Consider the following 13,835-nt stretch of genomic DNA (forward strand, 5'->3'; position numbering starts at 1 on the left):
AAATCAACCCTAGGTTCACCAAGGAAGTCGCCTCGAGTGGAATATGGATTTCTATTGCATTCAAATGACATCAAAACCCTCGAGAAGAGATTGTTACAAGGCTTCTATACACTATTTATTGTTGCTGTAGTATTGCAGTAGTAATCTGTTTTTCAGGTTTTTTTAGATGTCTTTCTCTTTGCACAGAGATGAAATTGTTATTGATCTTCTCGTCTGTGTTCGGGCAAGTAAGCAAACACATGCATTTCGTTGACTGTTCCTTTGAATTGAGTGCGGAAGAGCTCATGATAGTATATCATGATAGTATCGTCACACTGTTTCTCTTATCGGGAAAACCACCTCATAATTGAGCTATACAGGTGCGAGACTCACCCGTGAATGAAATGGTCTGAGCAGGTTGGAGATGTGGTTGGCCTGTGTGGTGTGAGGGCCGTGCCCACAGTGTCCACCTTCAATCGGCAGTTCCTCTGCAGCCCTCAGTGAATGGTGGAGAGGATCAACACCACCGATTGGCTCCAGGTAGTAGGTGTCACTGGAATTCAAGGATATCAGGCCCCTGTGTAAAGGAAAAAAAGACAGAAATTAGGAAAATATATAGGTATGGGTGTCGTTAAAGAATAGTTACGATGCCAGAACAAATAGCAGTACCCTTAAAGTGATGGTACCAATAAAGCACCTCAGTCATGGGAATGGTTCCCCACTGGCTGACCGCCTGTACAGCGCTCATACAGTGCATAAGAGCAACCACTGTCCCCCAAAGAGTTCTCACTTGCGTACGTCCATGTGTCACATGTCGCCCCATGACTCTGGCATCATGCCACCGGCTCTGTATTTATTTGGTTATCCGCTGTGGCTTTTCTCTCCTCCTTTAGGCACTTTCAAACTGCTTCGAATGTGTTTTACTTCCCAGAGCGAGGACACATTGCAAGGTACAGCAGTGAATTCTCGCCAACTACCAGTGCATGACTCAGGGAAGATTACAAGTCATCATTCTTCCGCTGGATTCCCGCATTGAGCCCTTCCATGAACGTGGACCGGGATGGTGTGCACAGTCGGTTACTGAGACAACCGTCTTAAAGCCTTTATATTATACACAAATGACCTTCCAAAAGTCTTAAAACGTGTTAAAAGCATCCTCTTTGCTGACGACACAACTATCTATATTTCATCGAAGGACCACGATAACTTATATCGAACTGCAAATGAAGAGCTAAAAATCGTATCGGATTGGTTCAAAGCGAACAAGTTATCTCTAAATGCACAGAAAACTAATTATATGCTAATAAATAAATCAAATAATCTCCCAGATCAAGATTTTAGACTTGAGATTGACGGGGCTAATGTCGAAAAAGTCCAGTGCACCAAGTTCCTTGGTGACTATATTGACGACAATTTGCGCTGGCATCAACATATTGACAGTTGTCGGAAGCGCATACGAAGCGGCACATTTGCCCTGCGCTCCGCAAAAAATATACTCTCAACAGAAAATGTGCGTTTGTTGTACCACAGCCTTGTCCATCCGCACCTCTTGTACTGCAATCTGCTCTGGGGATCCGCAGCTAAAACTCAGGTCAAATGTATCGAGATTTTACAAAAAAGGGCTGTGCGGATCATCTGCAACGTGAAGTACAACGAACACACTGAGCCGCTTTTTAAGAGATTGGGCATTCTCAGATTTAACAATCTACATTTGTGTCAGACAGGAATTTTTATGTACAGATTTATGAACAATAATCTGCCCCACAATCTGTTACGTATGTTCACAAGGAACACAAATGTCTACGACCACAACACGCGGCTGCATGGTGGCATTCATATTAATAAACATACAGTCGACATTGTATTTAAAAGCTTCATCTGTAGAGGTCCAAAGCTCTGGAGACAAATCAGCATCCAGCACCAAGGCATTTGGTTCTCGCCTTAAACGCCATCTCACTTCATTTTGAAAGTTATTAATATTGATATACAGCCTGGCGGCACAGTACAATAGAGGAATGATATTTAAAATAAAATGTATATACATAATTTGATGTTCGTGATATTTTTTTCTTTCCCTAAGTTATCAGTAGTTCACATTTGCCTTTTATTATTATTTTTACTATGTCTCTTTCTTTTTCGTTTTCTTTTGGTTTTCTTTTTTCCTGTTCTGGTTTTGTTGTTGTTGTTGTTGCTTGTACGACATTTTATGTTTTGATCCATATGTGTGTGTACTGTCTGTGTGCCTGTTGTAGTAGTTGGTAGGGGGGGCGGGGTTAAAGGCTTAGGGGAGGGGCCATCCAACTCCTCATCTCAGAGGAGCCGACAGACCTCGGTCTTTGGACGGTCCTCCATTCGTACATTTTTTCTGTTGTTAATGTCTGTCAGTATGTACACGTTATGCAGGTACCTATGGAAAATAAATTACTGACTTACTTGTAGAACATGATTACTCTGTACAGGCTGTTTGCTGTAATCTCAACGTGTTTCTCTAAGAACCAGTTCATGTGTATGTCCATTGTTCTGCAAAGCATTATTTGCATTTTGTCCATGGATGTACGGACAACCAATGGACCCCTCTTCACGCAGAGATCGGTCGTCTCTATGAAGGTTTTAAAACTACTCCTGTCAATGTTCGTGTGGGATGACTGTTCGAAACTATGAGCCAATCATTAGGTCTCTTTCCACTCTATGATGCCAGGTTCAATTCAATTCAATTCAGTTTATTTGTATAGCCCAATTTCACAAATTACAAATTTGTCTCGGAGTGCTTTACAATCTGTACACATAGACATCCCTGCCCCAAAACCTCACATCGGACCAGGAAAAACTCCCAAATAACCCTTCAGGGGGAAAAAAAGGGAAGAAACCTGGAGGAGAGCAACAGAGGAGGATCCCTCTCCTAGGATGGACAGATGCAATAGATGTAATGTGTACAGAAGGACAGATTTAGAGTTAAAATACATTCAATGAATATGACAGAGTGTATGAATAGTTCATAGTAGGCATATTCCACGATGGAGACCTCCACGATCCATCAGGCAGATGGCGGTGGGGAGGAGGAGTGGGCGGAGTCTCAACAGGACAGTGGCGTAGTCATGAGCAGGAATTCCACGACCCAGACGATCCATCAGGCAGATGGGATCTATGCCGCCTCATAGGGTCCGATGACCCCATGAGACAAGTCAAAAGGACTTCGGGAGAAAGCAGAGTTAGTAACGTGTGATTGAGAGATGAAAATTCATCCTTAAGGAGAGAAAAAGAGGAGATAGGTACTCAGTGCATCCTAAAACATCCCCGGCAGCTATAAGCCTCTAGCAGCATATCAAGGGCTGGACCAGGGCAAACCTGATTCAGCCCTAACTATAAGCTCTGTCAAAGAGGAAGGTCTTAAGTCTACTCTTAAACGAGGTGACTGTGTCTGCCTCCCGGACTGAAATTGGAAGCTGGTTCCATAAAAGAGGAGCTTGATAACTAAAGGCTCTGGCTCCCATTCTACTTTTTAAGACTCTAGGAACTACAAGTAGTCCGGCATTTAGTGAGCGTAGCTCTCTAGTGGGGCAATATGGTACGACAAGCTCCTTAAGATATGATGGAGCATCACCAATCAAGGCTTTGTAGGTTAAGAGAAGAATTTTAAAAGTGATTCTTGATTTTACTGGGAGCCAGTGCAGAGCAGCTAGTGCAGGAGTGATGTGATCTCTTTTCTTAGTTTTAGTGAGAACACGAGCTGCAGCATTCTGGATCAACTGGAGGGACCTAAGATATTTATTAGAGCAGCCTGCTAATAAGGAGTTGCAGTAATCCAGTCTCGAAGTAACGAACGTGAACCAATCTTTCTGCATCTTTTGAGACAAGATGTGCCTGATTTTTGAAATATTACGTAGATGAAAGAATGCAGTCCTTGAGATTTGCTTTACGTGGGAGTTAAAGGACAAGTCCCGATCAAAGATAACGCCAAGATTCTTTACAGTGGTGTTGGATGCCAGGGCAATGCCGTCTACAGAATCCACATCACCAGATAATTGATCTCTGAGGTGCTCAGGGCCGATTAAAATTACTTCGGTTTTGTCTGAGTTTAACATCAAGAAGTTGCAGGTCATCCATGTTTTTATGTCTTTAAGACATGCTTGAATTTTACAGAGTTGGTTGCTCTCCTCTGGTTTTATCGATAAATATAGTTGAGTGTCATCTGCATAACAATGAAAGTTTATGGAGTGTTTCCTGATAATATTGCCCAAAGGAAGCATGTATAAGGTAAATAAAATTGGTCCAAGCACAGAACCTTGTGGAACTCCGTGATTAACGTTGGTGGTTATCGGCGTCATCGTTTACAAATACAAACTGAGATCGATCTGATAAATAGGATTTAAACCAAATTAGTGCCGTGCCTGAAATGCCAATCGACTGCTCCAGTCTCTGTAACAGGATGTCATGGTCAATGGTGTCGAATGCAGCACTAAGGTCTAACAAGACCAGGACAGAGAGGAGTCCTTTATCTGCTGCCATTAAGAGGTCATTTGTAATTTTCACCAGTGCCGTCTCGGTGCTGTGGTGTTTTCTAAATCCTGATTGAAATTTCTCAAATAAACTATTATGATGTAGAAAGTCGCACAACTGATTTGCGACCACTTTCTCAAGGATCTTGGAGAGGAACGGAGGTTAGAGATCGGTCTGTAGTTAGCCAATACCTCTGGATCCAGAGTGGGCTTCTTCAGGAGAGGTTTAATAACAGCCACCTTGAAGGAGTGTGGTACGTGGCCTGTTAGCAGAGACACATTGATAATATCTAATAGAGAGCCGCCAATTAAAGGCAAAACGTCTTTAAGCAGCCTCGTCGGGATGGGGTCCAAGAGACAGGTAGACGTGTTGAAGTAGAAACCGTTGAAAATAATTGGTCACGGTTGATAGGAGAAAATCCTCAAATATACACCAGGGCATACAGCGGTTTCCAAGGCCATTCCACTTGAGGACAGATTGGCACTGGTTATGGGCAAGATTATTAATCTTGTCCTAATAGTTAAAATCTTTTCATTAAAGAAGTTCATAAAGTCATTACCACTAAGGTTTATAGGAATGCTCGGCTCCACAGAGCTGTGACTCTCTGTCAGCCTGGCTACAGTGCTGAAGAGAAACCTGGGGTTGTTTTATTTTTCTATTATTGATGAGTAATAGGCTGCTCTGGCATTACGGAGGGCCTTCTTATATGTTTTAAGACTATCTCGCCAAACTAAGCGGGATTCTTCGAGATTAGTTGACGCCATATGCGTTCAAGCTTTCGTGACGTTGCTTCAGTTTGCGGGTCTGAGGGTTATACCAGGAGCAAACCTCCTCTTCCTCACTGTCTTCTTCTTCAGAGGGCTATCGAGTCCAGTGTCATTCTCAGAGAGCCTATGGCACTGTCAACAAGATGATCAATCTGGGACGGACTAAAGTTAGACCAGGAGTCCTCTGTTATATTGAGACGTGGTATCGAATCAAATACAGAAGGAATCGCTTCTTTAAATTTAGCTACAGCACTATCAGTTAGACATCTAGTGTAGAAACTTTTGACTAACGGAGTACACTCCGGTAGTATAAATTCAAAAGTTATGAGGTTGTGGTCTGACAGAAGAGGATTCTGTGGGAAGGCGTTCAAATGCTCAATGTCAACGCCATAAGTAAGAACAAGATCAAGCGTGTGGCCAAAGCTGTGAGTGGGTTTCTGTACTCTCTGACAGAAGCCAATCGAGTCCAACAAGGAGATGAATGCAGCACTAAGGCAATCATTATCAACATCCACATGGATATTAAAATCTCCAACAATAATAACTTTATCGGTTTTAAGAACCAAACTTGATATAAATTCTGAGAATTCAGATATAAACTCTGAATATGGACCTGGTGGCGGTACAGAATCACAAATCGAATTGGCTGTAGTGTTTTCCAGGTTGGATGTGAAAGACTAAGAACAAGGCTTTCAAATGAGGTGTAGTGTAATTTTGGTTGAGGATTAATTAATAGGCTCGATTCAAAGATGGCTGCTACTCCACCTCCTCGACCGGTGCCTCGAGGAATGTGAGTATTAATATGACTTGGAGGAGTCGATTCATTCAGGCAGACATATTCTTCATGGCTCAGCCAGGTTTCAGTTAGGCAACATAAATCAATGTGATTATCTGATATTAAATCATTCAGTAACACAGCTTTAGATGACAGAGATCGAATATTTAGGAGACCACATTTAATAGACCTATTTTGTTGCACTGCTGAAATAATTGTGTTAACTTGTATAAGGTTATTGTGTACGACTCCTCTTCTGCTTACTTTTGATTTATTTAATTGAAGTGGCCGTGGGACAGACACAGTCTCTACTCTAAAGTCAAGGGTGGGTAACTGCTCGAATGGAAGAGCAGAGAAGGGTGTTAAACTACAACTCTGCTCCCGGTTCCTGATCTGAACCCTGGGTTGTCATAGATTAAGTCCGGTGATCAACTTGGTCATATTCGCAGAAATGAGACGCTCCGTCCAACGTGGGATGAATGCCGTCTCTCCTCATCAGATCAGGTTTTCCCCAGAAAGTCTTCCAGTTGTCTACGTAGCCCACATTATTCGCTGGGCACCACCTCGACAGCCAGCGGTTGAAAGACGACATTCGGCTATACAATTCGTCTGTCTGCAAATTTGGGAGAGGGCCAGAGAAAATTACGGTGTCCGACAACGTCTTGGCATAAGCACACCGATTCCACATTAATTTTAGTGAGTTCCGGCGGCGGGCTCGGCGTCATTACCACCGGCGTGTATTACAATCTGACTGTATCTCCGCTTATCCTTAGCCAGCAGCTTCAAACAAGACTCCACGTCGCCCGCTCTGGCCCCGGGAGGCACCGACTCTGGTCCGTGGCCGCTATTTTCACGTTCCTGACTATAGAGCTCCCGATAACCAGGGTGTGTTCCTCAGCGGGTGTGTCGCTGAGCAGGGAAAACTGGTTCGAAACGTGAAGTGGTTGGTGCACAGCGGGCTTCTGTGTAGACTTACGACTCCTGCGAACAGTTACCCAACCATCCGGCTGCACGGTTACCGCCGGGGCACAGCTAACAGCTGACTGTAGCTCCGCGCCGACTACGGGAGAGGGCGGGCTAACTAGCATAGCTGTCTGAGCTTCGATAGCGCGGAGCCGTGCATCTAACCCACTTAGACCTGCCTCCAACCTTTGAATTGAGGAATAAACAATGTTCCCTCTGCTTTTTAAAACTAGTTAAATTCATGCTTTTATCCTAATAAGCATGGCTACTTCAGCTGTCTCCATCGGTAGGATCCATCATATCATTCCTCAGTGTATCCCTGACCTCTGATAGGTGACCCTTCCCTTCTAACCCATAACCTTCACTGAAGATAACCATCCTGACCTCTGATGGGTGACCCTTCCCTTCTAACCCATAATCTTCACTGAAGATTACTATCCTGACCTCTGAAGTTTCTCTTAACTTTAACCCTTTAAAAACTACCGCTAAAGTGCCCTGGCCTTAAAATGAGTAAAAGGAAGCAGTATAACTCTGAGGTTCATCTTTCATTGAACCACCAGCACACAGCCTGTGTCCCAACACCTACACTTACTTTTCAGAGCACTCAGGTGAACTTTTTCTTTGTCCATTTATGTGCACAGAATGAAAAAAAAGACTTGAAGGGTAACTTTCGGTATTTTTCAACCTGTAACTGATTTTGTCCATGTTTTTGTGTCAGAGTGACTAATGGGGAAAACAATTTTTGAAATTGCTCCAGTATTGAGCACGAAAAACGGGCTGCAATGTAATAGCTCGGGGCAATTCCTCACTGTCCATGTACGTCCACATAAATGGCTTGTTTCGACCACTGATGGGCTCGGACTGAAACTGTCTGACACATAGAAACAGACGGACATTGAACTGTTCTCATGTGACCAGTTGTGGTAGTTGTTATTATTCTTTATTACCTTCGCATTGAAAATGCGGAAGGTTATGTTTTGATCGCCGTGTATTTATTTATTTGTATCCGTGTTACTCGCAACCATCAAAAAGTATTAAACCGAATCGCATGAAATTTGGTGGGATGATTGGTTATTATCCGGGGACCATTTGATTAGATTTTGGGATCGATCGGGTCAAAGGTCAATGTCATGAAAAGGTCAAAATCTTCTTGAATCACATGAAATTTGGTGGGATGATTGGTTATTATCCGGGGACCATTTTATTAGATTTTGGGATCGATCGGGTCAAAGGTCAAGAAAAGGTCAACATCTTCTTTTTACCATAGCGCGGTCAATTTTTATCAAATTGGCATGCAACTAATGCCAAAATGTTCATAATTCAATGCCCAATCTTGTGATATGCGAAGGTATGCGCTCTACCGAGTGCCCATTCTAGTTTTGTATATGTTTTTAACATGTCACTGGTCCTTAGAGTGTTGTGTCTGTGTAACAGTTTAGCTCCACGCCTTCCTTTTTGTAATAGTTGTTTTCATCCTGTCACACCATCTCGTCAATCCAACTCCCCTCACCTACCTCTGATCACCTCGTTAGTCCCTCATTCCCTTCACCTGGTCCTCACGCCCTTCTAACCTGCAGCCCCTCCCCTCATTAGTCCCTCATTCCCTTCACCTGGTCCTCACGCCCTTCTCACCTGCAGCCCCTCCCTCGTTAGTCCCTCATTCCCTTCACCTGGTCCTCACGCCCTTCTCACCTGCAGCCCCTCCCCTCATTAGTCCCTCATTCCCTTCACCTGGTCCTCACGCCCTTCTCACCTGCAGCCCCTCCCCTCATTAGTCCCTCATTCCCTTCACCTGGTCCTCACGCCCTTCTCACCTGCAGCCCCTCCCCTCGTTAGTCCCTCATTCCCTTCACCTGGTCCTCACGCCCTTCTCACCTGCAGCCCCTCCCCTCGTTAGTCCCTCATTCCCTTCACCTGGTCCTCACGCCCTCTCACCTGCAGCCCCTCCCCTCGTTAGTCCCTCATTACCTTCACCTGGTCCTCACGCCCTCTCACCTGCAGCCCCTCCCCTCGTTAGTCCCTCATTCCCTTCACCTGGTCCTCACACCCTTCTCACCTGCAGCCCCTCCCTCGTTAGTCCCTCATTCCCTTCACCTGGTCCTCACGCCCTCTCACCTGCAGCCCATTCCCCTCGTTAGTCCCTCATTCCCTTCACCTGGTCCTCACGCCCTTCTCACCTGCAGCCCCTCCCCTCGTTAGTCCCTCATTCCCTTCACCTGGTCCTCACGCCCTTCTCACCTGCAGCCCCTCCCCTCGTTAGTCCCTCATTCCCTTCACCTGGTCCTCACGCCCTTCTCACCTGCAGCCCCTCCCCTCGTTAGTCCCTCATTCCCTTCACCTGGTCCTCACGCCCTTCTCACCTGCAGCCCCTCCCCTCGTTAGTCCCTCATTCCCTTCACCTGGTCCTCACGCCCTTCTCACCTGCAGCCCCTCCCCTCATTAGTCCCTCACTATTTAGCTCCCTCACTTCCACTTGTCCTCTGCCAGATTGTCTTGTGTTTTCGTGCCAAGTTCTCCAGCGTTATTAGAGTATATTCCTGACCTGCCTGCCCTGACCTCTGATTCTCTGCCCCGCCCCTTTTTGGACTTGTTTGCTTCTTCGACTGATCTCCCGGTTTTGACCCAGCCTGTTTCCAACCAAAGACAGTATTCTTTGTTACTCCTGTCTGAGTCGTGCTTTTGGGTCCACTCTAATAGCGTCGTGACAGTCTGCTCTTTTTATTGATTGAATAAAGCCTTGTGGCCACTCTCATACTGAGTTCTCCTTACAGAGGGACGTCCTGCTTCTGTCCTTGGCGGGTTCACTATTCATACAAAGAGTATGAGCTCTTCTTTGTAGATAACACAGTCCATTATTCCTGTGCAGATTATATTCACGTCCCCACTCAAAATCGTATTTTATTTGTACTATTATTATAATGTTTTCTTTTTTTTCTTTCTTTTATAGTGGTGTATTCTTCTTTCATTAACTCTGCATTGAAAATGCGGAAGGTTATGTTTTGATCGCCATTTATTTATTTGTATGCGCGTTACTCGCATAACTCAAAAAGTATTAAGCTGAATCGCATGAAAAGGTCAAAATCTTCTTGAATCACATGACATTTGGTGGGATGATTGGTTATTATCCGGGGACCATTTGATTAGATTTTGGGATCAATCGGGTCAAGGTCATGAAAAGGTCAAAATCTTCTTTTTACCATAGCAATTTTTATCCAATTGGCATGTAACTAATGCCAAACTGTTCATAATTCAATGCCCATGATATGCGAAGGTATGCGCTCTACCGAGTGCCCATTGTAGTTATTATTGTATTTGAGTTGTGTCTATGTCAACCTGGCACCACTGACGATTCTGAGCATTCTTTCAGTGTTTTCCAAGATCTTCAGTTACGTGTGACAAAGGTAATCAGGAAGTGAATCCAGATAAATCACATAATAAACTCATTTCGGTGCGTATAGAACATGTTTCAGCTCGTCTGTGAACTTCCTGTCAGAGTTTCTGTTTATTTCAGAGCAGAGAGACAAAACATTGGATGTGAAAATATGTGTTGATTCCCAGCGGAGCTCAGGGCCAATGCTTCAATTTCTTTCTTCTGAAGTAATGATGTGTCCAAGGCTGTTAATCATTCTATTCTAAACCCATGTCATTCATCCGGAGTTCTGGCATGAAGGAAATGAGCAGGAGAGAGACAGAGAACCCTCTGACCTTCATCAGGACACATGCTGGGCAATGAAACCTCAACCAAAAGGTTTTGTTTGCCGGAAACTGAATGTTATTTGCAATCATGAGTTTTTTCTGTTGCATAATCCTCAGTTCCCTGTGAGTTCTGCAGGCGTGCTCGAGTCTGGCCATCCAAAGAAAAGCCTCAACGTCACGGAGAGAACAGAGTGCAGCTGGAGCACAACGAGTCGAGCCATGGAGGTATCTGTTACTCTTTTGTCCTTATGAATCACAACTCCTGGTTCCGACCCAGCTCGCTGTGCTGGGGACGGCAGCGCAGCGACGCTGTCGGTGATTCATAGTTTGGCCGTTGCCGAGCAGAGGACGTTCAGAGAGATGTGGAGATTGAAAACGTGATTTGGGAAGAACACATATAAAACGTTCCCCACGCTGAATCACACCCAACCTCTTCCATCTTTCTGCCGCTTGTTTCCTGGCACATTATTACTATTATTCTGCCTCCAAAGGTATTTTCATTTATCGCCTCAAAACCTTCCTGTGTTGAATCTAAGAGGAACTCACAGAGGGAGAGGGGACACAGGAGGGATGTTCAGTGTGAGGGGGACAACATGGCGTCACTCTTTGTTGTGGACGTAGGATTTAGATTATTCTGTGATAACTTTGGACCAAATAATCAAGATGAACAGCTTCTTTTTGTATACATATTAGCATCTTAACAACATCAACGAGATCCCATGAGCAAAGTCAACGTACGATGCGTGTGGCTGCGTTAAACGCAACATTTGTCCTGGGCGGCGCGTTTTGGGCGTTTTTGAGCGGCGCAAATTTCTCCCCTGAATTGGAATATTTCAACTTTGAGGCGATAATTTCACAACTCGGCCAATCAGCTCTTGAGTTGCTCCGCGCGTCATCGCTGTCCCGCCGCTGTTGGATCAGAACAAGTCTGTCTGTGTGTCTGTCTCTCTTGTCTGTGTGTCTGTCTGTGTGTCTGTCTGTCTGTCTGTCTGTGTGTCTGTCTGTCTGTCTGTCTGTGTGTCTGTCTCTCTTGTCTGTGTGTCTGTCTGTCTGTGTGTCTGTGTGTCTGTCTGTCTGTCTGTCTGTGTGTCTGTCTGTCTGTCTGTCTGTCTGTCTGTCTGTCTGTGTGTCTGTCTCTCTTGTCTGTGTGTCTGTCTGTCTGTCTGTGTGTCTGTCTGTCTGTGTGTCTATCTGTCTGTCTGTGTGTCTGTCTCTCTTGTCTGTGTGTCTGTCTGTCTGTCTGTGTGTCTGTCTGTCTGTCTGTGTGTCTGTTTGTCTGCCTGTCTGTGTGTCTGCGTGTCTGTCTGTGTGTCTGTCTGTCTGCCTGTCTGTGTGTCTGTCTGTCTGTCTGTGTGTCTGTCTGTCTGTCTGTCTGTGTGTCTGTTTGTCTGCCTGTGTGTCTGTTTGTCTGCCTGTCTGTGTGTCTGTCTGTCTGTCTGTGTGTCTGTCTGTCTGTCTGTGTGTCTGTCTGTCTGTCTGTGTGTCTGTTTGTCTGCCTGTCTGTGTGTCTGTCTGTGTGTCTGTCTGTCTGTCTGTCTGTGTGTCTGTCTGTCTGTGTGTGTCTGTTTGTCTGCCTGTCTGTGTGTCTGTCTGTCTGTCTGTGTGTCTGTCTGTGTGTCTGTTTGTCTGCCTGTCTGTGTGTCTGTCTGTGTGTCTGTCTGTCTGTCTGTCTGTCTGCCTGTCTGTGTGTCTGTCTGTCTGTCTGTGTGTCTGTGTGTCTGCCTGTCTGTGTGTCTGTCTGTCTGTCTGTGTGTCTGTCTGTCTGTCTGTGTGTCTGTGTGTCTGTCTGTGTGTCTGCGTGTCTGTCTGTCTGTCTGTGTGTCTGTCTGTGTGTCTGTTTGTCTGCCTGTCTGTGTGTCTGCCTGTGTGTCTGTCTGTCTGTGTGTCTGTCTGTTTGTCTGCCTGTCTGTGTGTCTGCGTGTCTGCCTGTCTGCGTGTCTGTCTGTCTGCCTGTCTGCGTGTCTGTCTGTCTGTCTGTGTGTCTGTCTCTCTTGTCTGTGTGTCTGTCTGTCTGTCTGTGTGTCTGTCTGTCTGTCTGCATGTGTGTCTGTCTGTCTGTCTGTGTGTCTGTCTGTCTGTCTGTGTGTCTGTCTGTCTGTCTGCGTGTCTGTCTGTCTGTCTGTCTGCATGTGCAGCGGGAACGTTGCATATTTTTGAAGAGGAAGACAAATGCATGGATTTAAAGAAGACGTCTCTGCTGCATCGATTTTCCTTTGACTGAACTGAGCATCCTGTTCACTTTGAACTGAAACATTTAATTTTGGGGGAAACTCGGTTTAAAGCGACTCTCTTTTTTTAAAACTATTTGGGTTAAACATTTATTTGATCAAATTGCACACTTTATCTGGAGCTCTCCCAGGTAGCTCTGCCTCAGAGGCCTATTCAAATACACACTGCATGAATACTGAATGAGGCAATGCATGGAACCTCAACCCTTTGGACAGGAAACGGGTCGAGTCTTTGTGTAACAGTCCAGTTCAGCTCCACATGGAGGAGAGGACGTCCTTTTAAAGGCCACCACTAGGGGCACCAACTTCTAAAGCCTAGACTGTCTTTAAGGCAGTGGGTCTCAAACTGTGGGGTATTGCAGGGGGGGGGGGGTGTCATGTGACCAGATGAACAATATATGTCATGTGACAAGATGAACAATAAATGTCATGTGACAAGATGAACAATAAATGTCATGTGAACAGAAGGAATCATTACAGAGTAACAACACAACATTCAATGCCACCACTAATACAACGTGGTGACTCACACATATCTGCACTAGTTCTGTGTTACCGTTGTTTTGAAAAGACATGCAGTGTACAACCCAGTAAAACTCCAGCCTCTTCTCTTCAACACATCTAAACTTCTAAAGAGTGATGTTCAGACGGGTTCCAGGTCCGTTCAACGCGTGAATGAAACGGATGGAACATTTTCATTATCTGGAGAAGATGTTGGGTTTTGGGAAGCCACCGGATGGTTCTGCCCTTAAACTGCATACAATGGGAAGTTCTGTCCACGGCTTTGAATGAACAGTAGGAATGTGTCGGGCTGCGTGATCTATGTTCTGCTGAGAGGTCCGACGTGTGTCACGAGGCCAGAGCCGACCGATGCTCATGAATCCACCGCTCTGAAATGATTGGAAGTTGCTTTATTTCTAAAGACTGAAA

The 13,835-nt window shown here is 45.1% G+C and overlaps 1 protein-coding gene across 1 annotated transcript in view; it reads right to left on the minus strand.

Moving 5' to 3' along the window:
* Window positions 1-13,835, minus strand: part of LOC130212178 (disintegrin and metalloproteinase domain-containing protein 19-like) — a 228,721-nt gene that overhangs the window by 44,819 nt on the left and 170,067 nt on the right. Inside the window, exons 6-7 of the mRNA XM_056443316.1 lie at window positions 373-556; window positions 316-322 (exon numbers count right to left, since the gene is read on the minus strand). Of these exons, the coding sequence (XP_056299291.1) occupies window positions 316-322; window positions 373-556 (191 nt within the window). The remainder of the gene's footprint in view (window positions 1-315; window positions 323-372; window positions 557-13,835) is intronic.

Source organism: Pseudoliparis swirei, chromosome 21 (assembly GCF_029220125.1).
Source record: "Pseudoliparis swirei isolate HS2019 ecotype Mariana Trench chromosome 21, NWPU_hadal_v1, whole genome shotgun sequence".
NCBI classification, from domain to species: domain Eukaryota; kingdom Metazoa; phylum Chordata; class Actinopteri; order Perciformes; family Liparidae; genus Pseudoliparis; species Pseudoliparis swirei.